Here is a 25,774-nt window from a genome sequence, read left to right as displayed (position 1 = left end):
ATTCAACTTGCCTTAGACAAGGTGACTTTTCTCCCTTCTATGGAGAAACAAACCAGGCTTAGCAAATAGTCTTCCAAATCTATTGCTTAGGTTTCAACCTCAGCTTTGAAACCCCAAAGAAAAAGTATTAACTTGGATTTCTCTCCATAGTCCATCCCCCAAATCTATCTAAGAATGCTCTTGCCCCAAAAACTCAGAGAAGGTTAAGGGTAACTGAACATAGTTACTATTTCAAAATAGTATCCCTCAAAAGAACTGAAATCCAAATAGTTCAAGAAAAGTAAAAACAAAAGAAAACAAAACAAAAAACATGCCAAATCTGAGTGGGTCTCCCAGAGACAGGAAATATAGACCAGATTGAGAATCAAACTTTTTTAAAAGGTAAATGAGAGTAGTTTGGGATTTAAGGGAAGTAGGAAGAGCAGATCATTCAGAGCCAATAATTACGGCCAGAGGAGACAGAAGGATGTCCTCTCTGATGACCAGGTATTAAAGGAAGACCTAGATTCTAGAATAAAGGATAAGCTTGTTCAACACCAAAGATACAAGGATTGGTCCAAATTTTGAATGGGGTAGGGGAAACTGGAAAATGAGGAATTGGTTTTCGATGGGTATGAAGTTTCTGTTATGCTAATGAGTAAGTTCTAGAGCTGTGTTTTGCAACACAGCCAACAATATGGTATTATATACTTTAAACAGTGATAAAAGGATAGCTCTCATGTCAAAAGTTCTCACCAAGAGAAAATCAAAAATAACAGACACAAAAGAACACAAGGAAATGTGGGGAGGTGATGAACATGTTTTAGCACCTTGGTTGTAGGGATGTGATCATAGGTATATGCGTATGCCCAAGCTCATTACATTGTGAAGTATATCAATTATACCTCAATAAGGCCCAAAATTCTTAAATAAATACACAGAGATAAATTCAATATAGATGAAAGACCTAAAAGTGAGACAGGAATCCATCAAAATCTAGAAGCAACAACCTTTTTGTCATCAGCTGTAGCAACTTATTACTAGATGTGTCTCCTGAGGCAGGGGAAGCAAAAGCAAAAGTAAACTATTGGGACTTTATCAAGATAGAAAAAGCTTCTGTACAGCAAAGGAAACAACAAAACGAAAAGGCAACCTTCAGAATGGGAGAAGATATTTGCAAATGACATATTTGATAAAGGGTTAGTATCTAAAATCTTTAAAGAACTTCTAAAACTCAACACCCCAAAAATGAATAATCCAATTAAAAAATGGGCAGAAGATGTGAATAGACATTTTTCCAAAGAAGACATACAGATGGCCCACAGACACATGAAAAGATGCTCAACATAACTCATCATCAGGGAAATACAAATCAAAACTACAGTGAGATATCACCTCACACCGGTCAGAATGGCTAAAATTAACAACTCAGGAAAAAACAGATGTTAGCAAGGATGCAGAGAAAGGGGAACCCTCTTACACTGTTGGTGGGAATGCAAACTGGTGCAGCCAATCTGGAAGGTAGTATGGAGTTTCCTCAAAAAGTTAAGCATAGAACTACCCTACGACCCAGCAATTGCACTACTAGGTATTTACCCAAAGGATACAAAAATACTAATTCAAAGGGATACATGCACTCTGATGTTTATAGCAGCATTATCAACAGTAGCCAAATTATGAAAAGAGCCCAAATGTCCATGGACAGATGAATGGATAAGGAAGATATAGTATATATATACAATGGAATATTATTCAGTGATAAAAAAAAAAAAGAATGAAATCTTGCCATTTGCAACAACGTGGATGGAACTAGAGAGTATTATGCTAAGCAAAATAAGTCAGTCAGAGAAAGACAAATACCATATGATTTCACTCATATGTGGAATTTAAGAAATGAAACAGATTAACAAAGGGGCGAAGAAAAGAGAGGCAAACCAAAAAACAGACTCATAACTATGGATAAGTTAAATGGGTGATGGGCATTAAGGAGGGCACTTGTGATGAGCGCTGGGTATTATATGTAAGTGATGAATCACTAAATTCTACACCTGAAACTTATAATACACTATATGTTAATTAACTGGAATTTAAATAAACGCTTGGGATAAAAAATTTTTTTTAATTTCAGGGTGACATCTATCCCAAACACAACATTTATTTAAATAAATTAGTATTATAATTCTGATTACTACAATTACTGGTGACTAATTGCCCTTTGTCATCCAACAAATGGAAACACAAACTAATGGGATTCATCAATGTGCTCTTAAAAACATTATGCCATTAATACATCAGGTTTACAGATTGAAGTGTTTTACCCCATGAAAGGGCACAATTCTTGAAAATGTCTCAAGACCCATGGAATCAAGAAATACCCACATTGGAATATACATCTAACCCAGTACTTCCCAGCTCACTGTATACTGTGGACCAAGAAACCCTCCAGAGCTTTACTGCAGAACTCAAAAACAAAGCAGAGAAAAATGGGATTCTCATTTTTAGCATCCCAGGCAAACAGACAAGGCAGTGGAAAGGGATGGATTAGTCACCAAAAGGAGGTAGATCATCTCCCATCATGGACCAAAATAAAAGGTTGATCAACTAAAGACCAAAATGGAAAATAATTTAAGTGGATATGGAATTGATTTCTGGGGGTGAAGGACTCTCAGTGGAAAAGGTGGAGGTGTTGGATGCATAGAACTTAAGCTTTGAACTTAATACTGTAGGGTATAAGAGTACCCCCAGTTTATAATTGTCTACTTATTTGTTTCATCATTTGATCTATGTCTGTCCCCCCAACCGGGCTGTAAATTACATGAGGGCAGGGATGTCACTACTGTATTCCCATATTTGGAAAAGTCCCTGGCACTGAGATTTGTTGAGTGAGTAAATGAAGTTGGTATTGTGCCGACGTTAGGGGCTTGGGCAGGGGTTTCACACCCGTAAGTATTAAAGGAGACAAGCCTATGTCAGTCTGAAGCCAGGAGCTGGAAGTGAGCTTCTGCATAAAGCAAGAAAACTCCAGCAATTGCCTCACTTGTGACATAAGATCTCGAACCTTCTGACCATCAATCCAAGGAAACATAAGTCCTGGATTCCAGGTGAACCCCATTTACCCACAGGTGGCAACTCAACTTAAAATGGGAGACAGTCCTGGAGAGCACACAACTCAAATTTGCTAGTTCTTTGAGGGCCTGAAGTAGAATGGGATGAGGAACCCTGGAAAGAGGATAAAGTGAGAACAGAGAGATCCAAGGACACACCAGGTCTGGCACCATTTGGTGAGGGCTGGTCCAGAGCGGAACATTAACACAGCACTCCATAGAGGGCTGTAAACATAAAACAGTCATGTCTTGCAGCATTTTCTCTTGCCTCTACATCTGGCTTGATTAAGCTTATGAGACACCTTGTGTTTTTCAGAATGCCGAGGCCAGCTATGACTTCAGCGGCAATGACCCCTATCCTTACCCTCGATACACAGACGACTGGTTCAACAGGTAAACTGGGCCTAGTGGGCTGTCTCTGACTTTAGACTTTAGACTTATTTGATTCTGTTTTTAAAGCGTGAGCATCACCAGCAAAATAATCTCAGTGCTTCACTAAATTATATTGTGATTTTTCTCCTTCATAGCTACATTCTCTAAATTCTTGGATTTTATCAATATGGCAATGTTCCTCTAAAATTGTCTTTTGACTATTTTGTTCTCTTGAATTGGGAGTTATTTGCCACTTTATTAAAGATAAAAGAAAGTAGAAATAATAAGAAATCCTTTTCAACTCACCACAAGATGATTTAAAACACACTGATTTCACTTGATCTGTTGAAAAGAACTATTGTGCCTCTCTGCTCTGTGTCCAAATGTTTTTGAAAAGTGTTTCTGCTGTAAACTTATAAGAGCTCATGTAGTTTCTTTCAACTAAATAGTAAGTATTATTGGCAAAGGTTTGAAGTATTCTTTAAATTGAGGTACAATCGATACAGAACATTATATTAATTTCAGGTATACAACATAGTGATTTGATATTTGCATATATTACAAAATGATCACTACATTAAGTCTACTTAGTACCTGACACCATACGTAGTAACAAAAAAATATTTTTTCTTGGGATGAGGACTTTTAAGATTTAGTCTCTTAGCCAAATATACAATGCAGTATTATCAACTCATAGGGTTGAAGAATTGCTTGGCATCCTATCCTGTTAAACTATTCAATGGTCCATCCAAAGTTGTGACTTTTCTTCAGCCTGTCCTGCTACTAAACATGTAAATATTTAGTCTCTTTTTTCTGTAAGTAAAATTCTTGCCTAGATGGTTGATTTCTTATAAGAAATATCAAGAAATAAATATGCATGACCTGCTCCCTCAGAATCAATGAGGTTTTAAGCCTAGTGCTTGCTTATTATTGACGTTCTTGGGTGAACTTCATAAGAACATATGAACTTCAATTAATGGTGTAACAATACGTGGACATCACTTTTACTTCCCATGGCAAACTCATGTAGATAAAATAAATGTTGCCATTCTCTGTTCAGAAATAAAGAAACAGGCTCAGCAAGGTGGCATGACTTCCTGGTCAAACAACTAGTATGTGTCAGAGCCAACGCTTGAACCCAAGCTGCAGACGTGTTTCTAAATCCAAATTGTACCATTCTTTTATAAACATCATTTTTATTATAAAAGACAGAAAGCATGATGGCCAGAGGGTGGCCAAGGATGGGTCTCCAGTGGACCAGGCAGCTTAGACTCTATTCTTACAATTAGCAAGTTGACCAGAGTATGTCTGGGGTGCAGAAAGTGCACTTGGGTTGGGGGCTTGGCAATTACAGAAAATACAGAAAAGAATAAAGGAGAACAAGATAAATTTGCAACATTTTTAAAAAGATCATTGCTGATGTCCAATAGCACAGTTTACTCTTTATCAACTTCCAAAGCTGCTTTAAAATTATCATGCATTGTTTGGATGTGTGTTTAGGGGATGAGGATATATCAAAAAGGTCTGAGAACTTCCGACACAAAGCGTCTCGTACCTTCTGTGACTTACAATCCTAGATCCTGACATACCCTTAGCAAATAAACCATTTCCAGACACAGGGATGTGAAGTTACCAAATAGATGTCACTAAGCCAGGGGCGAGACATAATTGGTGATGGTGGTTTGGAACATTGTACTGAGGAGGACCAAGAGGAAGTGCCTGGCTTCAGCATGGCTGATTATCAATAATCCACACCATAGCAGGGCAGTACCAATAGGTGTGTCATTTACCTTCTCTCTGCAGCTAGTAGATACTAAATTAATCTTTGACAGATTGATTCAGGCACAAAAATACCACCAACACAATGGTTTCCACCCCTACCCCACCACATCCCATTTTCTAAACCCAAACACAACCTCCCTGAGCAAGTCTTCCTGTGGGATATGCTGTAAGAATATTCTTTAAATACACAAACAAGAAAGAAAAAAAAAAGCAGAGAAGTCTATTTTAAGTATTTTCATCTGCAAACTTGCTCTTGAAAGTTCAATTTGAAACTGGCTAAAATCCTCTAACAAGGACTCATCAGGGCTTACTGCAATACAATTCTTCATTGACAGTGGTGAATATCCCCAGGTATCCAATTGCCTGAGACACAGTTTAATGAGTCAGGCACATATGATCCTGGCCTCTTAGAAAGCCACTGATGCAAGATACAGGACCCATTTTGACCTATAAATGGGATTTTCCCAATTATCAAGTCATGCCTGAAGATCCTCATCCGCCATGGTTTGTTATTACAAAGACCGGATGGTACCAGTTCAAATCATGGCCTCTCAAAACATAATTACTATTGTCAATGCTTCTGGAAAGAAGGTGGGTCAAAGTTAAAGTCCACAGCACTGGGAGGATCTGTGGTCCAAAAGGTTGGGTCTGTCTTGGAGATAATTCCTTCTTGGCACAAGGAGATGTTGAATATAGCATCCTTCCCATGAGTGTAGGACACGTTTATTAAAAATTCCCTCTGGGTGAAATATTTGCCTGGTATTTTCTACAGTATAATGTAGGGCCTGGGGCAGGAGGAAGGAAAATGAGTGGGCAAATACAGAAAATAACATTGTCATGGGTAATTGTTAAAGCCTGGGATGGGTACATGAGATTCCACTCTACTTTTGTAGATCTCTGACTTTTTCCATAATAAGAAGTACATTTAAAAAGCATAGGGCGTAATTTAGTTAAGTATTTATGAAACCATTAGTGTTGGTGTGCAAGCTTCTGAGGAGCTTGCAAAATGTCCTATGAACAGAGACAGATGCCCAAATCACCACAGTGCTAAGCACAGCCAGGGCTAAAATAACACAAGGAGAGCTAATGCCTATTGAGCCGTTGCTATGTTCAAGGCACTGTTTTAAGTGCTTTGCATGTATCCCTTTAATTGATTCTCATAATAACCCTTTGAAATAGCTATTACCAGGATTATCCCCATTTTGAAAATGGAGGCACAGAAAGGCTAAGTAACTTGTGCAAGTTCACACAGCTAATATAAGTGATGGAGACAGGATTTGACACCAGTGAGGGGGCCATTGCATGCACTGCCTCATAACAAAGATGCCTTGGAGAGCACGGAGAAGTGCAAAATTATCTCTGGCTGGAGAAGCTGAGAGTCTTCCCTGAAGAGGTGGCATTTGGTCTAAGATTTGAATGAAGGTCACTGGTGGAGTTAAGGGGTATATTTAGGTGAAGGAGGGAAGGCAGGAGGTGCAGACATGTTCAGGAGGTAGCCTGGACACCTGATCTGGGAGTTAGAGACTAGGACAGGGGCAGCATTCTAAGAAGGCTTCATGGAAGAGGTGTGCATGAAGGGTTTACACAGGTTGCTAGGAGAAAGGAGGAGAGACTTTGTGATTGGGTCAGAAACTGGGCCCGAGACACAGATGAGGACCCTTCTCCCATTGTACCCAGGGAATGTTGTTACCTGGAGGCTTTGGGAGTCCTGAGCCCAGCATCTGCCTTTGGCTGGAGCTGTGCCTACTGCCAATCCAGCATGAGCCTTGGGCCAGCTATGCAGCCACCAAGGCATGCCGGTTTCTTCAGGTGTTCTCCTCTGGGCATGGGCGCCAAATCCGACACCCATCTCTGCTCAGCAGACCAGGGGCTCTCGAGAAATGCTAGTTTCAGCACACTCCGAAACTCCGATAAAGGGCTGATGGGTGTTGACCAGCAATGAGCTTGTTGCTATTGCTATTCCTGCCGCACAGGTGGCCTCAAATGCAGCTTAGAACTCAGAAGCAATTGCTGGGCAGGAAAACACAGTGGCTCTCCATCATGGGCTTCGCTTTGCCATGAGAAATAGAAAATAAAATGCACGAGGCGCACTCTCCAGAGAGTGAGCAAAGTGTTCTCCTGGTCGGGAAACTGAGCTCAACAGCAGTGTCTCTCCTGGGCTCGCCTCACACTTTAAACTAGCCTATCATCCCCTCTGTATTTCTTTGTTAACTGGTTTTCCTCTGAGCGCACATTTCTTCAAGAACAGATTCAAAACTCCCAGCCAAGGACTGTTTATGAAAGCAAACTTCATGCATATGCAGAACTGCTTTTAGGGGATATGTATATTAGAATTTCTTGCCCTGTGCTTAATTTGATTTTGTAGGATTATTCCTTGTTAAGCAGAGCCAGTGTATTTATTCTACTGTGAACCATTTAATAATTACCTGCAGTATCCGAGCTCCGAGGATATATTTGAAACAGAGCTGAGAAATTTGTAAAAGGAGTATAATTTCGTCCTAGCTTGCAATCAGAGAAATACTGGCGGCCAAGCAAAATAATAATATAGTAGTAGTAGGGGTAACCCAATTTGTAAAAAGGTAGAAAATAATCCACACTTAATGAGCATCAAAATATGCAAAACAGATATAACTGATTTCCTGTGTGGTATCGAGATCTAGCATTACATGTTTTTCCTTGCTGGCACTCAATGCATATTGATTGGCTGGCTGATGGATGGGCGGCCGACATTCTCAGCCACGCTGACGGTGCTGAGTGGCCTTGACACCTGTCTGATTTAGAGCAGCCTGCTTCTTCCAAGGTTTGCAGCCCACGCTTTGTCAATAATCTCCCAGCCTGGCTCGGTTTTAGGTCAATGTTTGGTGATGCATCGCAGATCTGTATTCCATTCCTGTACTGCTGTCCCTAAAAATCCCTCTTGCATAGCATTTCTTTGACAGGCGTTCACCACTGAAATGTCATCCCTGCCATCGGCAGAATTTATGGGGCATCACAACGTGCCACACACTCTCTCTCGTAAACCCTAAAGAGTAAGAGATTCTGGATTACGGGCAATTCCTGGCCACAAAGAGTTTACTATAAATTCAGGAAGGGAGAAGACATTTATTACGCAAGCAACCAAAATGGGGGCGAGGGGAGGAAGAAGGATAGACGGATGCTGAGGGACACGGAGCTCTACGTGAGCTCCTTTGATTGATAGCATTAGTTAAACCTTCAAATAAGAAAGATTTTCAGTGGTTAACTTTTTTTCTTATTAGAAGTCATATTTCATTTTGAAGAACGCTACGCAACAGGCCAAAAAAGAACCCGTGAGAAAAACGGACGTTTCTGGTTGGATATTTGCACGTTGATGGAAACTGTTGCTTTACCCAGGTGACACTCAATGGTTTAGAAATAGACGAACTTCTTTCCCTCCTGTCTTTATGAAACTAATTCTGAAATCACCTCCTGGCTAATCAAATGCAAACTGCTTTCAAAGACCTAATCTAACTTTTTCTCTCATGTGAGCTTTGAGACAACCTCATAAGCTGATATAAACTCAAACACTGCTGTTTGCAATCAACTGTCTCTCTACCCAAACCAAAGCACAGTGAAATACAACATAGTATAATTTTGCGAGCTGTTGTGAGGCACTGGTGAAATACCACACAGTTGCTTTTTTAAAAAAATTTCCGGTCCCCTACCCAGATTAGACAAATGCTCCTTATTTAAATTTTTCCCCTCAGCTAAAAGAAATAGATATAACACAGAGGTGGGGGTTATGAAGAGAATTATATAGCCTATAAAAGAAATCTCTGTATGTTGGTGTAGTCATTTCTACCTTGGAAACTAATGTTATGCAAGCCATATGGGGGATTTTTATGGTCCTCAGGTAGCAATAATTCTTTCCTTAAGGGAGAAAAATACAGCAGATTATGATGGACAAATGTAGTATGTTAATTGGTCGGAATAGATTAAGTGACCCCTGAATACTTTTCCCCATCTGTAAGATGGGCCTGAAACTCCACCTAGAAGGTTTGTGTGAGGGACTAGAGACATGCATACAGAGTACTTGTTTCCAAACATGACACATGGTAGGCATTCCCTAAATGGTGGCAAATATAATTGTGAAATTCAGTGAAGGGATGTCTGCAGGAGCTAAGACAAAGGTTCTCCAACTAGCTAGAAAATGAGGAGAGTTTATGCCAAAGGAGTCAATGGAAGACCCAACTATGGATGACCTCACCCATCTTTCTCAGCCATTCAATCTCTCATCCAAGCCTTTGACAGACACTAGAAAACAGTAGCTCAAGGTTAAGCTTTCTGGCCAGAATTTGGTGCTTGTGTTTCTGTACTCTGATCAAAAGAGGAGTTATATCCAAAGATAGCTTAAATGCATGAAATAAGGTTGATCTGTGGAGAAGGGCCTAGCATCTAGTGTTAGAAAGATGGAAAGCCTCTTCAATTCTCCAGAAAGTACTGAATGCTTGCCAGCAGACTTGGGATTTTCCCCAGAAGCAGCTGTACATGCTCCCCTATCCAAACCTTTAGGCTTACCCTTGGAGAGAGCATTGGGTATGAGCCAGCAAACATGATTGATCTCTGCATTTCAGCTCCAATACATCTAATATTAAAGTATCTTTCTCCAAAGACATGGCTGAAAAGACTGTAGCTAACTGCTATAGAGCTCTGGTTGTGTAAGAATCTGTAGACCTAGGGAGACTGGAGGTGAGAGCCTCATGTCCATGAACCTGGCCAAGTTGCCCACTGGCTTGCTGAATGAAGCCACCTTATCTCCAATATTTCTGTGAATCCAGAGTCCTAAAACACCATTATAAACCTTGGCTGTGGGATATAAAACTAAGGAGTCCATTAAAACAACCATGGAACCAATAACCAGGAAAGGAGCCCAAAGGAAGAGAGAGAAAGAAAACGGAAAAAAAAAAAAAAAAAACCCTCCAACTCAAAATTAGCCTACAAACTAACATTCCAAAATATCTGGAAAAAAAAAATCAAACACAATTTAAAAATCAAGACATGAATTTATATCAGGTGAAATTAATTTTATGGAGAGTCTTTTTTTCTTTTTTTTAATTAGTTTCAAAGGTAGAATTTAGTGATTCATCAACTGCATATAACATCCAGTGTTCATTACATCAAGTGCCCTCCTTAATGCCCACCGCTGAATTATCCCTCCCTCTATCAATCTCCCCTCCAACAAACCTGTTTATTTCCTAGAGTTCAGAATCTCTTATGGTTTGAGAGTCTTGAAAAAGACACTAAAGTAAGTTATGTTTAGTTTGCTTAGAGGGATAAGTGCATGGATAACATCCATTTAAAAAGAAAAATATATGATGGGGGAACAAGCAAAAATAAATATGAATATGAGAAGGAACCAACTGCAATTGGGAAATATAGCCTTTGGAATGAAATTCCAATGAATGTGGTAAAATCTAGCCTGGGTGCAGTTGAAGAGATAATTATTGAATTGAAGATAACACTATTTACTAAAAACCTACAGCAAACATTCTTCTTTTTTGTGGGGAGGGGGAAGTGTAGCTGACAAACAATCCACATTAATTTCATGTGCACAACATAGTGATTCAACAACTCCATACATTAAGCTGTGCACACTGTGATAAGTATAGTCACCATCCATTACCGTGAAACACCATTACAATATTATTGACTATATTCCCCATGCTGCATGTGATTTATCCATTTTATAACTGTAAGTTTGAACCTCTTAATCCCCTTCACCTATTTTTCCCACCCCCTCCCCTCTGGTAACCACCAGTTTATAAACATTATTTCTTGGGCGCCTGGGTGGCTCAGTCGTTAAGCATCTGCCTTCAGCTCAGGTCATGATCCTGGAGTCCCAGGATCGAGTCCTGCATCAGGCTCCCTGCTCGGCAGGAAGCCTGCTTCTCCCTCTCCCACTCCCCCTGCTTGTGTTCCCTCTCTCGCTGTGTCTCTGTCAAATAAATAAATAAAATCTTTAAAAAAAAAAAACATTATTCCTAATGTTGAAACTTTGATGGCGTTCTCTTCAATTCTGGGTGAAATAAGAATGCTGTTTATCATCTCTTTTATTTGACACCATGCCATATCTCATAGCCAATGAAATAATTATAAATCTAAGAAAAGATACATGAGAACATTAAGGAGAAAATTATAAAATTTAGAAAACATAAAAGAATTCCTGAATGAATGGAGCTGCCTACTAACTTCCTGGATGGGAAGATGGAAGAATATAAAGATATCAAGTTAATCTGTTTATTCAATGCAATTTCAACTTAAGTCTCAACAGTATTTTTCTGTGAAACTAGACCAAATGATCCCAAAATTGATATGGAATAGAAAAGGACCAAGAATATAGTAAGACAAAGAAGGAGGAGGAGAATGAATATAAAGAAGAAATAAAAGAGAAGGGGAAGATGAACCACAACAGCAAGATGGGGAAATTCTGCCTGCCAGATATCAAAACATTATAAATAATAATCATGAGAGAGAAGGGTTAACATAGAGAGAGAAAAAAAGATCAAAGAAACAGAAGAGAAAACCAGAAGCAGACCACCATACAAAAGCAGACCGCCATCTTAATAAACGACCAAGGTGGCAATAAAAACAATGAAAAAAGGATGGTGCAATGATAGTCAACAAATGGTGCTAGTTATACATATGGGAAAAAATTCATTTATACACATACCAAGCATAAATGAATTCTAGGAGAATTTTGACCTAAATGTATATAAATCTTTTAGAATTAAGATGTAAGAAAACATCTTTATGATCCTGGGCTAGGGATGGATTTCTTAAACAAGACACTAAACCACAAGGAAAAGGATAAGATTGAGAAAACTAAGTTAAAATTATACACTTTGGTTCAAAATCACAATAAACAGAGTTAAAAGACAAGCCATAGACTTGAAGATAGATACAGCAAGTTCTGTGAGCCAAAAGGGTTAGTATCCAAAAGATATAAAGAACAGCTACAAATCAATGAAAAAAGATAACTCAATAGAAAAAAATGGACCAAAGTTATGCACAGATGATTAACAGAACACCTGGGCTAATTCACATATGAAAAGATGCTCAACATTTCTAGCAATGAGGAAATTGCAAAACGAAACAATGAGATACCATTTCACAGCATTTGGATATGCACAAATGGTCAAGTTTGATGATAATAAGTGTTGACACTCTCCCACTCTGCAGGAGGTAATACATATCCAAAAACCTGTTTTCACCCTTACATACATACCCCAGAGGAACTGTCACACATGTGCACAAGGTAATAATGTACAAGAATGCTTCTTTTCAAATTATTTGTAATAGAAAGCAAATTGCAAATAACCTAAATGCCTATCACTAGGAATATGAATAAGTAAATCGCAGCATATTTATAAATGGACTACGACACAGCACCACTATACAGTGGTAAAAATGAATGCACCTGAATTTATGAATAAACCTCAGAAATTCAAGCAAAAAATGCAAATTTTAAAGAGATTATATACTATAAAACATTTATATAGAGTTTGAAAACAAGCAAGTAGTGGCATATATGATTATTATGTATAGCTGATTATAAAGTAATTGTATGAAAACATGCACATGCAGTCCAAGCATCAACTTAGTACAGTGGGCATTTCTGAGGAAGCAAAGAGAGGTATGGCCTCAGGGACAGCTTTGATTGTATTGGTAAAGATTTATTTCCATAAAAAAAAATTATGCCAATATAAAATACATGGAATGTACCCTTGTAATTACAGGCTCCTTTGATCATGTGAATATCCAGGATGTCTTAACTAGTAATGCACAGAAAAATGCACTTTGCTTTGCTCAGGAAGGTGGGGATTAGGCTGGAGACCATAACTGTACTATGTATTTATTCTGCCATTTAATTTTCTGGTGTGACTCTCTTTGACAAATAGGGTACATGTTCTTCATTCTACCTATCTTTTTGTTCCCTCAAGGATTAATTTTCCTCAAGACATATGCTTTAAAATTTAAAAATATATAGTCTGTACTAGAATAAAAATAAGAATATGGTCAAAAGAGATTTAATTTACCCTTATGGGCAAATTGAAGGTATCTTAAGAGAATGACATTAAAAATGCTCATTATATCACCAAATCTTGCTGAGTAACACCCATTCCCTAAATGTCTCTTGAATCAATTTCCTATTTTCTCTGCACACTGCTGCTGCCTTAGTTTTCACTCTTACCATCACAGCAATGGTTTTGTCTTCCTGCTCTCCCTGAAAACCAACTACCATTTTGTTAATTATATTATATGTGATAATGGCCTTGTGGTTATTTAGGATACTATCATTTTTTTTAGAGATATATTAAGCAGTTTGGGGAAAAAAACATATCTGTATTTTCCTTTAAGGTGATTCACAAAAAAAAATTAATCAAATATGGCATAATATTAATTGTACATGTATGCACAGGACAAAAGAATAAAAACAACCAAATGTCTATCAGTAGATGGCCAATTGAATAAATGGTAGTATACCCACAAGAAAATCTAAAGTATGAAAAACACTTGGCTTTGATAGAGTTGGATAGTGGTCGTATGAGATTCGTTGTGTTATTCATTGAATTCGTTGGTATTTTTAAAATAATAATAAACTGAGCCAAAATAGAAGAACCAAAATGTCAACCAGACCCAATGCTGTTAACAGAACCACTTCAACCCACCAGCCTCAGAGTGTGCATTAAATCTGCCAATGCCTAAAGGCCCTCCCACACACCACACGAACTTGAGTGGAGGGTAGAGAATAAGAGATCAGACAAGACAGACTTTTTTTCCTATTCTTAAGGATGGCCTTGTCACCCAACATCCTTGTGGTCACCCGGTCACCCAAACATCTCCTTAGTATTTATGGCACCCTTCACATTCATTTATTTCACTTACTTACTATTTGAAATTCTCCTTCCAGAAAAGATATCAAGCAGCAGCTACTAATATTCAATAAGAATAAAATTAAAGTTCACTAGTTCAGGTTATTCCAGCAGCTGTAACAAATACATCCCCAAATCTTAGTGGCTGAACACAATAAAAGTTATTTATCATTCGCCTACCAGTTCCTCCACGTATTCCTAGTGTAACAGCTCCCCTCCAGGTGGCGATTCAGGGTCATGGGCTTCTTCCATCTGTGACACTCATTTCCAGAGTTACCATGCTTGTCCACATCAAACTGCAGGAAGGGAAGCACTCACGGGCAGTTTTTATGTCCTGGAGCAGCAGATGTCCCGTGTGCCCACATCACATTAGCATAATACAGTCACATGGCATCATGCCAGTACAAGAGAGGTTGGGAAGTGGAGCTTAACTGGATCCCGGGAAGAAAAGAAAAGGAGCTTGGTGATCAGTTAGCATTTTCAGCCACCAACAGAAATCACATTGCAAAGTAACAGACAATGTTGTACCAGAAAACTTGAGCCAATGGCACTAACAAATGAGTCAGCTAAAGAACCAGTGAAAACCGGGTCAGTTAACTCAGTTCCTTTTTGTATCAGTCAGGGTCCTCCAGAGAAACAGGACCAATAGAATATGAAGAGAGAGAAAGAGATTATTATAGAGAATTAATTGGCTCACGCAACAATGGAGGCTGGCAAGTCTAAAATCTGCAGGGTGGGCTGGCAAGCTGGAGACCCAGAAGAGCCAGGGTTCCAGTTCAAGTCCAAAGGCAATCTGCTGGAGAATTCTCTCTTGCTCAGGAAGGTCACTCTTTTTGTGCTAGTTTGGCCTTCAACTGATTGGGTGAGGCCCACCCACCATATAGGGGACATTCTGCTTTACCCAAAGGCCACCAATTTTCTTATCCAAAACACCCACACAGAAACATCCAGCATAATGTTTGACCAAATATCTAAGCACCCCTTGGCCCCACCAAGTTGACACATAAAATTAACCATCATGCTTTTTATCTGCACTTTTCTGTTAGTCAGGAATAAATGATAGTCAAGGGTCATGGGTAAGAGCAGGGGTTTAGAAGCAGCAGACCTGAGTTTGAATTCTGATTCTGCCTCCTAAGTGAAAAGTGGCTCCTTATCCCGATGCTTCAGATTCCTCTTCTTTAAAATGGGGACAATAGGGACGTCTGGGTGGCTCAGTCAGTTAAGTGCCTGCCTTTGGCTCAGGTCATGATCACAGGTCCTGGGACTGAGCCCTGCATTGGGCTCCCTGCTCAGCGGGAAGCCTGCTTCTTCTGCCTGCTCTTCCCCATGCTTGTGTGCTCGCTCGCTCTCTCTCTCTGACAAATAAATAAAATCTTTGAAAATAAATAAATAAAATAAAATGGGGACAATAACAGCTTATTGTGAGGAGTAAATATAATAACGCATGCACCTCTCTCAGCACAGTGCCCAGCCCATGGTATTTCAAAAAATGAGCATCGTTGTATTTGTACTACTCAGTATATCCTACAGTCTGCCTTGAATGGCGTACATATAGAGGTGCCTGCTTTTGGCTAGGAAGGGCCAGAGGGATGACAAAATCACTCTAGTGAAAGGCTAGCAATGTGGAAAGAAGGGGTGTGCCTGGACTGTCTCTCTGGAGATCCCCAGGGTCAGGGCAGTGCCTCGGGTGTTCACTTGGACACCTCCATGGCCAATATAGCTGTTTGAGGAAGCCCAATGCAATCATCATGACAGCCCAGGTTTGAACCACAATCCCCTGTGGGTTAACCATGGGTTGTCCCTCTAACCTTGCTTGTCCACAGTCTGTATGAGTTATCCGTTGCCAAAGAATGTCATGTAACAAATCATTCCAAAACTTAGGAGCTCAAACAATAAGCACTGACTATTGCTCACACATCTATAGGTCAACTGGGCAGTTGTGTTGATCTGGACTGGGCTCAGCTCTGTGACTGGGCTCACCCATGCATCCTTGTTCAGAGGCAGGCTGGCTGGGAGCTGACTGGTTTAGGATGAACTCTCTCACATGTCTGAAGGACAGAGGGCTGCCAGCCTGGATAGCAGGGTTAATGGTCTGCATGGCTTTCAACATTCAATAGGCTCGCTTAGGCTTGTCCACATGGTGCTTGGGCAGGGTCTCAAGAGAAAGAGGAGAAGCTACAAGTCCTCTTGAGGGGTAAGTTCCTCATTTCCATGACCTTCTTTTGGCCACAGCAAGTCACAAGTCCAGCCAGATTCAAGGAAGGGGGAAATATACTTCACGTCTTCATGGAAAGAGCAAGAAAATCACATTGCCAGGGGCATGGCCCCAGGAGAGTGAGAGGTTGGGGCCACTTTGGCAATGCAACACATCGGGGACTCCTACCACTTGCCTCCCTCCCACTGACCTTAGTTAGAAGGAGGCTGGTTGAGCAGCGGACATTTTTTCCTCACCCCCTAGAGCTCCACATCTGACAGACTTTTGTTTTATTCTAGAGGCAGGAGGGAGCTACTGAATGTTCTTAAGAAAGCAATGAGGACAATTGAAAATGGATTTGGAAAAAGATTTTCCTGACATGCAGGGGAGCAGACATGTGTGTCTGAGACAGTCAGGAAGGCAGGAGAGAGGGGAGGGCATTCAAGGCGGTGGGAACAGAGCCTATGAAGGGGTGTGGAAAGACATGGTGTCGTGAACAATGATAGGAAACCTCCACTTGTTGTTTAATTAGTATTGCCAAATTTAGCAATGAAATGTTTCTTCCCACATGTTCCTCTGGAGAATCCGCTACATTTGCCTTCCCACTTCAAGGCCAAAATTAAGAATATGGAAACATTCAATGCCTTTAATCTGCCCAAGCCAGTTCACATGCATTCAGCCTCTTGCCTTTGGTGAGCAGTTTGAGGGCAGAGCTGGGAGGGTAGTGGGGCAGTTCAGTAACTGAGTGTTGGTCTCAGACCTGGCCCAGCCACCTCGTCGCTGTGCGCCTTTGGGCGGACACCTCTGAGTCTCAACTCTGGCATCTGTAAAATGGGGCAGTCCCTTCTGAGAAGATGAAAGGGGGTGAGGCAAGAAAGACATTGAGCACGCTATCTGGTAGTGAAGAACAGCCCAGAAAGGGGCAGGTGGGTGTTCGTTTTCCTACATCTTTCACCACCCAGAACGGGGCTCCACTCACCATGTGGTCTCCATCAGTTCACCTGTGTGCTTCGCAGATGCTGGTGAAAGTCTTCACTCTCCCAGGCCGGCCCTTCTTGCACCTTGCAGGTCTCAGAGAGGAGATCCTGACAAGGCTGATTATTAAAAAATAAGGAAATTAGTGCTTGGCCAAATAAGACATGGCATTGATTTTTAAGCTCTTATTTAAATATTTAATTTGTTCAGCATCAACCATACAGCAAGCAAGCAAGTCATATTTAATCAGTACCCATTAAAGTTCCATTTAAAACTATATATGTACATACACGTAAAGGAATATGTACTTCATATCTTGCATGTACTTTATGTAAGTATATATTTAAATATATAAGATACGGATTATATACAATGCATGAGTATATATTACATATAAATATATAAGTGTATAACCATGTACTTACATATGTACATTTAAAGTATATCTATGAATCAACAGAAAGAATGTACATATTTCATTATATATACATACACAAACATACATATATATACACCCACACACACATGTGTGTGTGCTTCTGTTACGGAACCTGAACTGGATCACCCAACAGAAGAACCAAGTGGCACCCGGAGATCTTGGAGGTTAGGAGGTTTATTTAATGCCAGTGGGCTCAGAGGAGAATGATCTCCAAAGGTCTGAGCCCCAAGCACAAACAAAGTGGGTAATTTATACACTTCTACTTCCACATACTTGGCCGCAGAAGTGGGGCAGATAGAAGAACCTGGAAGAGCCCCGGGGCAGGACTGGGACTCCCTTGCTGGCTCGGTAGGCCATCTTAGGACACAGATTTTTCCTCTTCACTTCCATGCTGTTCTTCAGAACTTTGTTTAGTATTTCCTTCAGCATTTAGAATAGATGGCCATGAAAGCTACATCTACAATAGACTCTTCCATCAAGTTAAACTGGGTCCTTTCTCAAAAATCTCAAAACTCTAGGGGCACCTGGGTGGCTCAGTCAGTTGGGTGTCTGCCTTCAGCTCAGGTCATGATCCCAGAGTCCCAGGATCGGGGCCTGCATCGGGCTCCCTGCTCAGCAGGGAGTCTGCTTCTCCTTCTCCCTCTGGCCCTCCCCGACACGTGTTCGCTTTCTCAAATAAATAAATAAAATCTTTTTCAAAAATCTCAAAAATCTCGGGGGGGAAGATGGCGGAGGAGTAGGGGACCCTATTTCAACTGGTCCCCGGAATTGAGCTGGATATCTACCAGACCACCCTGAGCACCCACGAAACCAGCCTGAGATGTAAGAAGATCTGGATCTCTACAAACAGAATATCGCAGGCAGTTGGTTTTGAGGTCTGAATCGGGGAGCCGTGATTCCGCGGGCAGATATTGGAGGATAAACAGCAGCAGGAGGGTGCCTGGCTGTGGGGATCCTACACCGCCAGTGAGTGACAGCCTCGCGCGCTGCAGACGGGGCGCAGACTCGCAGACCTGTAGTGCAGGGAAAGGACTTTAGGGCAGCCCCCAGGGTGGAAACCCAGAGCAGTGGGGTTGCGCAGGCAAACTGCAGCCCCTGGGGCGGAAACCCGAAGCGGCGGGGTCAGGCGTGCAGGCACGAACTGGGAGCGGCTGGTGATTTTAGAAGCACAAAGGGCAGAGACGTGCCCCGACCTGGAGGCAGGACTGGGAGCACTGCAGAGGGGTGCACAACCCAGGACACTGCAGTTTATAGCAGCACAGACAGAAACAGAGACGGTGTGGCCTGGAGAGCTCACTGAAGAACAAACTGAGGTCTCTCTGCTCTGAGGCAGAGGGTTGGAAATGGTCTCTTCTGCTCTGACTCGCGGAAGAGATGCGGAAAGCCACCAGGGAAAGCCGCCAGAGAACAAAAGCCCCAAAGACTGATTCCCACTGAGCTCATCCCCCACCACAGGGGCACAGGGCAATTCTGCCCAAACAGGGTTGCCTGAGTAAGAGCGCGGCAGGCCCCTCCCGCAGAAGACAGGCTGGGAAAACAAGAGGCCAGCAACCCCAAGGTCCCAAGAAAACAGGTGCATCTTGCTTATGTTCTGGTCAATAATTTGGACTCTATAGATTCCCTCAAACACCCATCAACAGAATGACTAGGAGGAGGAGCCCCCAAAATAGAAAAGACTCAGAGAGTATGACTTATACTGCAGATTTACAAATGGATGCAGATATAACCAAGATGTCAGAGATGGAATTCAGGCTAGCAATTGTGAAGACAATGGCTAGAATGGAGAAATCAATTAATGGCAACATAGAGTCTCTAAGGGCAGAAATAAAAGGTGAATTGGCAAACCTTAAAAATGTTATCAATGAGATCCAATCCAATCTAGATAATCTAACAGCTAGGGTAACTGAGACAGAAGAGAGAATAAGCGACCTAGAAGACAGTATAATAGATAAAAAGGGAAAAGAAGAGGCCAGGGAAAAACAACTCAGAATCCATGAAAATAGAATCAGAGAAATAAGTGACACCATGAGGCATTCCAATGTCAGAATCATTGGAATCCCGGAGGGAGTGGAGAGAGAGAGAGGACTAGAAGATGTATTTGAGCAAATTGTAGCTGAGAACTTCCCTAATCTGGGGAATGAAACAAACATTCGAGTCCTAGAGGCAGAGAGGACCCCTCCTAAGATCAAGGAAAACAGGCCAACAACCCGGCATGTAATAGTAAAACTTGCAAATCTTAGAACCAAGGAAACCACCTTAAGGGCAGCTAGGGGGAGGAGATTCCTTACATACAGAGGGAGGAACGTCAGAATAACGTCAGACATATCCACAGAGACATGGCAAGCCAGAAAGGCCTGACAAGACATATTCAGGGTACTAAATGAGAAGAACATGCAGCAAGGCTTTCCTTGAATAGAATAGAATAGAATAGAATAGAATAGAATAGAATAGAATAGAATAGAATAGAATAGAATAGAATAGAATAGAATAGAATAGAATATCCAGCAAGGCTTTCATTTAGAATAGATGGAGAGATGCAGAGCTTCCACGACCAGCAGAAACTGAAAGAATATGTGCCCACTAAGCTGGCCCTGCAAGAAATATTAAGGGGGGTTCTATAAAAGAAGAAAGACCCCAAGAGTGATATACAACAGAAATTTACAGGGACAATCTATAAAAACAACGTCTTCACAGGCAACATGATGACAATGAATTCATATCTTTCAATAATCACTCTCAACGTGAATGGCCTAAACACTCCCATAAAACGGCACAGGGTTGCAGATTAGATAAAAAGACAGGACCCATCCATATGCTGTCTATAAGAGACTCATTTTGAACCTAAAGATACATCCAGACTGAAAGTGAAGGGATGGAGATCCATCTTCTATGCCAGCGGACCTCAAAAGAAAGCTGGGGTAGCAATTCTTATATCAGACAAATTAGATTTTAAACTAAAGTCTGTAATAAGAGACACAGAAGGACACTATATCATTCTTAAAGGGTCTATCCAACAAGAAGATCTAACAATTGTAAATATCTATGCCCCCAACATGGGAGCAGCCATCTATATAAGCCAGCTGTTAACCAAAATAAAGAGTCATATTGATAACAATACGTTAATTGTAGGAGACCTCAATACGCCACTCTCAGCAATGGACAGATCATCTAAGCAGAAAATCAACAAGGAAAAAAGAGCTTTGAATGACACATTGGACCAGATGGACCTCATAGATATTTACAGAACATTCCACCCTAAAACAACAGAATACTCATTCTTCTCGAGCGCACATGGAACTTTCTCCAGAATAGACCATATACTGGGTCACAAATGCCAAAAGATTGAGATTATTCCCTGCATATTCTCAGACCACAATGCTCTAAAACTGGAACTCAATCACAAGAAAAAATTTGGCAGAAATTCAAACACTTGGAAGCTAAAGACCACTCTGCTCAAGAATGTTTGGGTCAACCAAGAAATCAAGGAAGAACTTAAACAATTCATAGAAATCAATGAGAATGAAAACACATCGGTCCAAAACCTATGGGATACTGCAAAGGCAGTCCTAAGGGGGAAATACATAGCCATCCAAGCCTCACTCAAAAAAATAGAAAAATCCCGAATTCACCAACTAACTCTACACCTTAAAGAACTAGAGAAAAAGCAACAAATGACGCCTAAGCCACGCATTAGAAGAGAAATAATTAAAATTAGAGCAGAAATCAATGAATTAGAAACCATAAACACAGTAGATCAGATCAATGAAACTAGAAGTTGGTTTTTTGAAAGAATTAATAAGACCGATAAACCACTGGCCAGACTTATCCAAAAGAAAAGAGAAAGGACCCAAATTAATAAAATTATGAATGAAAGGGGAGAGATCACGACTAACACCAAGGAAATAGAAACAATTATTAGAAATTATTATCAACAACTATATGCCAATAATCTGAGCAATCTGGATGAAATGGAGGCCTTCCTGGAAACCTATAAGCTGCCAAGACTGAAACAGGAAGAAATTGACAACCTGAATAGGCCAATAACCAGTAACGAGATTGAAGCAGTGATCAAAAACCTCCCCCAAAAACAAGAGTCCAGGGCCTGATGGATTCCCTGGGGAATTCTACCAAACATTCAGAGAAGAAATAATACCTATTCTACTGAAGCTGTTTCAAAAAATAGAAACAGAAGGAAAACTTCCAAACTCATTCTATGAGGCCAGCATTACCTTAATCCCCAAACCAGGCAAAGACCCCATCAAAAAGGAGAATTTCAGACCCGTATCCCTGATGAATATGGATTCCAAAATCCTCAACAAAATCCTAGTTAATAGGATCCAACAATACATTAAAAGGATCATCCACCACGACCAAGTGGGATTTATCCCCGGGATGCAAGGGTGGTTCAACATTTGCAAATCAATCAGTGTGATAGAACACATTAATAAGAGGAGAGAGAAGAACCATATGGTCCTCTCAATTGATGCAGAAAAAGCATTTGACAAAATACAACATCCTTTCCTGATTAAAACTCTCCAGAGTATAGGGATAGAGGGAACATTCCTCAAGTTCATAAAATCCATCTATGAAAAACCCACAGCGAATATCATCCTCAATGGGGAAAAGCTGAGAGCCTTTCCCTTAAGATCAGGAACACATCAAGGATGCCCACTCTCGCCACTATTGCTCAACATAGTACTAGAAGTCCTGGCAACAACGATCAGACAACAAAAAGAAATAAAAGGTATACAAGTTGGCAAAGAAGAAGTCAAACTCTCTGTTTTCACAGATGACATGATACTTTATGTGGAAAACCCAAAAGACTCCACCCCCAAATTACTAGAACTCATCCAGCAATTCAGTAATGTGGCAGGATACAAAATCAATGCACAGAAATCAGTTGCTTTCTTATACACTAACAATGCAACTGTAGAAAGAGAAATTAGAGAAATGATTCCATTTACAATAGCACCAAAAACCATAAGATACCTCAGAATAAACCTAACCAAAGAGGTAAAGGATCTATACTCTAGGAACTACAAAACACTCATGAAAGAAATTGAAGACGACACAAAAAGGTGGAAAAATATTCCATGCTCATGGATTGGAAGAATAAACATTGTTAAAATGTCTATGCTACCCAGAGCAATCTATACCTTCAATGACATCCCGATCAAAATTCCAATGACATTTTTCAAAATGTTGGAACAAACAATTCTAAAATTTGTATGGAATGAGAAAAGACCCCGAATCGCCAAGGAAATGTTGAAAAAGAAAAACAAAGCTGGGGGCATCACGTTGCCCGATTTCAAGCTATATTACAAAGCTGTGATCACCAAGACAGCATGGTACTGGCAAAAAAACAGACATATAGACCAATGGAACAGAATAGAGAACCCAGATATGGACCCTCAACTCTATGGTCAAATAATCTTTGACAAAGCAGGAAAAAACATGCAATGGAAAAAAGACAGTCTCTTCAATAAATGGTGCTGGGAAAATTGGACAGCCACATGCAGAAGAATGAAACTCGACCATTCTCTAACACCATTCACAAAGGTAAACTCAAAGTGGATGAAAGACCTCAATGTGAGACAGGAATCCATCCAAATCCTAGAGGAGAACATAGGCAGTAACCTCTTTGACATCACCCACAGCAACTTCTTTCAAGATACAACTCCAAAAGCTAGTGAAACAAAAGCAAAAATGAACTTTTGGGACTTCATCAAGTTAAAAAGCTTCTGCACAGCAAAGGAAACAGTCAACAAAACAAAGAGGCAACCCACAGAATGGGAGAAGATATTTGCAAATGGCACTACAGATAAAGGGCTGGTATCCAAGATCTATAAAGATCTTCTCAAACTCAACACCCAAAAAACAAATAATCAAGTCAAAAAGTGGGCAGAAGATATGAAAAGACACTTCTCTGAAGAAGACATACAAATGGCTAACAGACATATGAAAAAATGTTCATCGGGGCGCCTGGGTGGCTCAGTTGGTTAAGCGACTGCCTTCGGCTCAGGTCATGATCCTGGAGTCCCGGGATTGAGTCCCGCATTGGGCTCCCTGCTCGGCAGGGAGTCTGCTTCTCCCTCTGACCCTCCTCCCTCTCATGCTCTCTGTCTCTCATTCTCTCTGTCTCAAATAAATAAATAAAATCTTTAAAAAAAAAAAAAGAAAAGAAAAAATGTTCATCATCATTAGCCATCAGGGAAATCCAAATCAAAACCACACTGAGATACCACCTTACACCAGTTAGAATGGCAAAAATGGACAGGGAAAGAAACAACAAATGTTGGAGAGGTTGTGGAGAAAGGGGAACCCTCTTACACTGTTGGTGGGAATGCAAGTTGGTACAGCCACTTTGGAAAACAGTATGGAGGTTCCTCAAAAATTTAAAAATAGAGCTACCCTATGACCCAGCAATTGCACTACTGGGTATTTACCCCAAAGACACAGATGTAGTGAAAAGAAGGGCCATATGCACCCCAATGTTCATAGCAGCAATGTCCGCAATAGCCAAACTGTGGAAAGAGCTGAGATGCCCTTCAACAGATTAATGGATATAGAAGATGTGGTCCATATATACAATGGAATATTACTCAGCCATCAGAAAAGATGAATACCCAACTTTTACATCAACATGGATGGGACTGGAGGAGATTATGCTAAGTGAAATAAGTCAAGCAAAGTCAATTATCATATGGTTTCACTTATTTGTGGAACATAAGGAATAACATGGAGGACATTAGGAGAAGGAAGGGAAAAATGGGGGGGGAGGAATTGGAGGGAGAGATGAACCATGAGAGACTATGGACTCTGAGAAACAAACAGGGTTTTAGAGGGGAGGGGGGAGGGGGGATTGGTTAGCCCGGTGTTGGGCATTAAGGAGGGCACGTACTGCATGGAGCACTGGGTGTTATACAAAAACAATGGATCATGGATCACCACATCAAAAACCAATGATGTACTGTATGGTGACTAACATAACATAATAAAATTTAAAAAAAATAAAAATAAAATAAAATAAAATCACAATTAGATATTACTATAAAAAAAATCTCAAAAATCTCAAATGTGATCCATAAAAAACTTAGAGACAAGTAGTGGTTTACTCAGAACTTTGTTTCCACAGATTTTTTACCACAAGGACCGTCCTCTGCAGTAACTATGAGGTTTACTTGGACCCAATATACAGATTTCATTCTTGTTCCAAAGGGAATTTGGAGCCCATGAGATATGTAGCCTTTATGGAAGCAGGATTTACTTTTGCTCATATTAAGGGAAAGAAAATAAGAACATATATATTTTTTCTCCCCTCCCCCATCCTTGGGTGCAATGTTTTGAAGAGCTGGTGTGATAGCTTTGCCTACCCCAAGAGGATGTTGCAAAGAATACTCTAGACGATGCAGAACTCTAAATTCCTAGGGCCACATAGCCAATAAGCCCCTTCACCCACATTTTCCTTACTGTACACCATAGTTGGAACAGTCAGTGGAGAAGCCAGCCGGAGAAGTCAGCCCTCACCACGCTGTCCATTCAGCAGGTTGTGTGGGCGCTATTCCAGCAGCCTGGATCATGTGACCCATTTAATCCTTTAGCTGCTTCCTGGACCATCAGAATAGACTTTTCGGGATTGGGGCCAGTAGTTTCAGATGAGTTGTACCATCGGAACCTCCCACATCTTGGATGCTGGTTAGGGTTAAGACCTAGCATTCTGACGGACTCAGTCTATGCTTGTTTCAGTTCTCTATTGCGACTTCACAAACTACCCCAAAACATCGTGGCCTAAGAAAGAACAAACATGAAGCTGTTCACAGACCTGTAGGCTGGGCAGGGTCAGCCCATCTCTCCCTATCTGCCACTGACTGGGGTGATCTAGCTAGGTCTGGAGGAGGAGGGCGTCACCCCTCAAGTGTCCAGAGCCTCATCAGAGGTGTTGGAACAGCAGAAATTTCTGGGTCTCTCTCTCCCCACATGGTCTTGTCCCTTCATAGGCCAGCCCAAGCTCCCTTATGTGCCCAGCAAAGGCAAGCAA

At 40.8% G+C, this 25,774-nt stretch overlaps 1 protein-coding gene across 2 annotated transcripts in view; it reads left to right on the top strand.

The window, feature by feature from the left end:
* PCSK2 (proprotein convertase subtilisin/kexin type 2) overlaps positions 1-25,774 on the top strand; it is a 285,368-nt gene that overhangs the window by 200,232 nt on the left and 59,362 nt on the right. For both annotated transcript variants that reach the window (XM_045883814.1, XM_045883815.1), the window contains one exon: positions 3,400-3,476. In XM_045883814.1, the coding sequence (XP_045739770.1) occupies positions 3,400-3,476 (77 nt within the window). The remainder of the gene's footprint in view (positions 1-3,399; positions 3,477-25,774) is intronic.

Source organism: Mirounga angustirostris, unplaced genomic scaffold (genome assembly GCF_029215605.1).
Source record: "Mirounga angustirostris isolate CCGP_5_RB_7025 unplaced genomic scaffold, mMirAng1.0.hap1 SCAF_10, whole genome shotgun sequence".
Lineage (NCBI taxonomy): Eukaryota > Metazoa > Chordata > Mammalia > Carnivora > Phocidae > Mirounga > Mirounga angustirostris.
The sequence above is the reverse complement of the archived record's forward strand: the minus strand, read 5'-3'. Positions and strand labels throughout refer to the sequence as shown.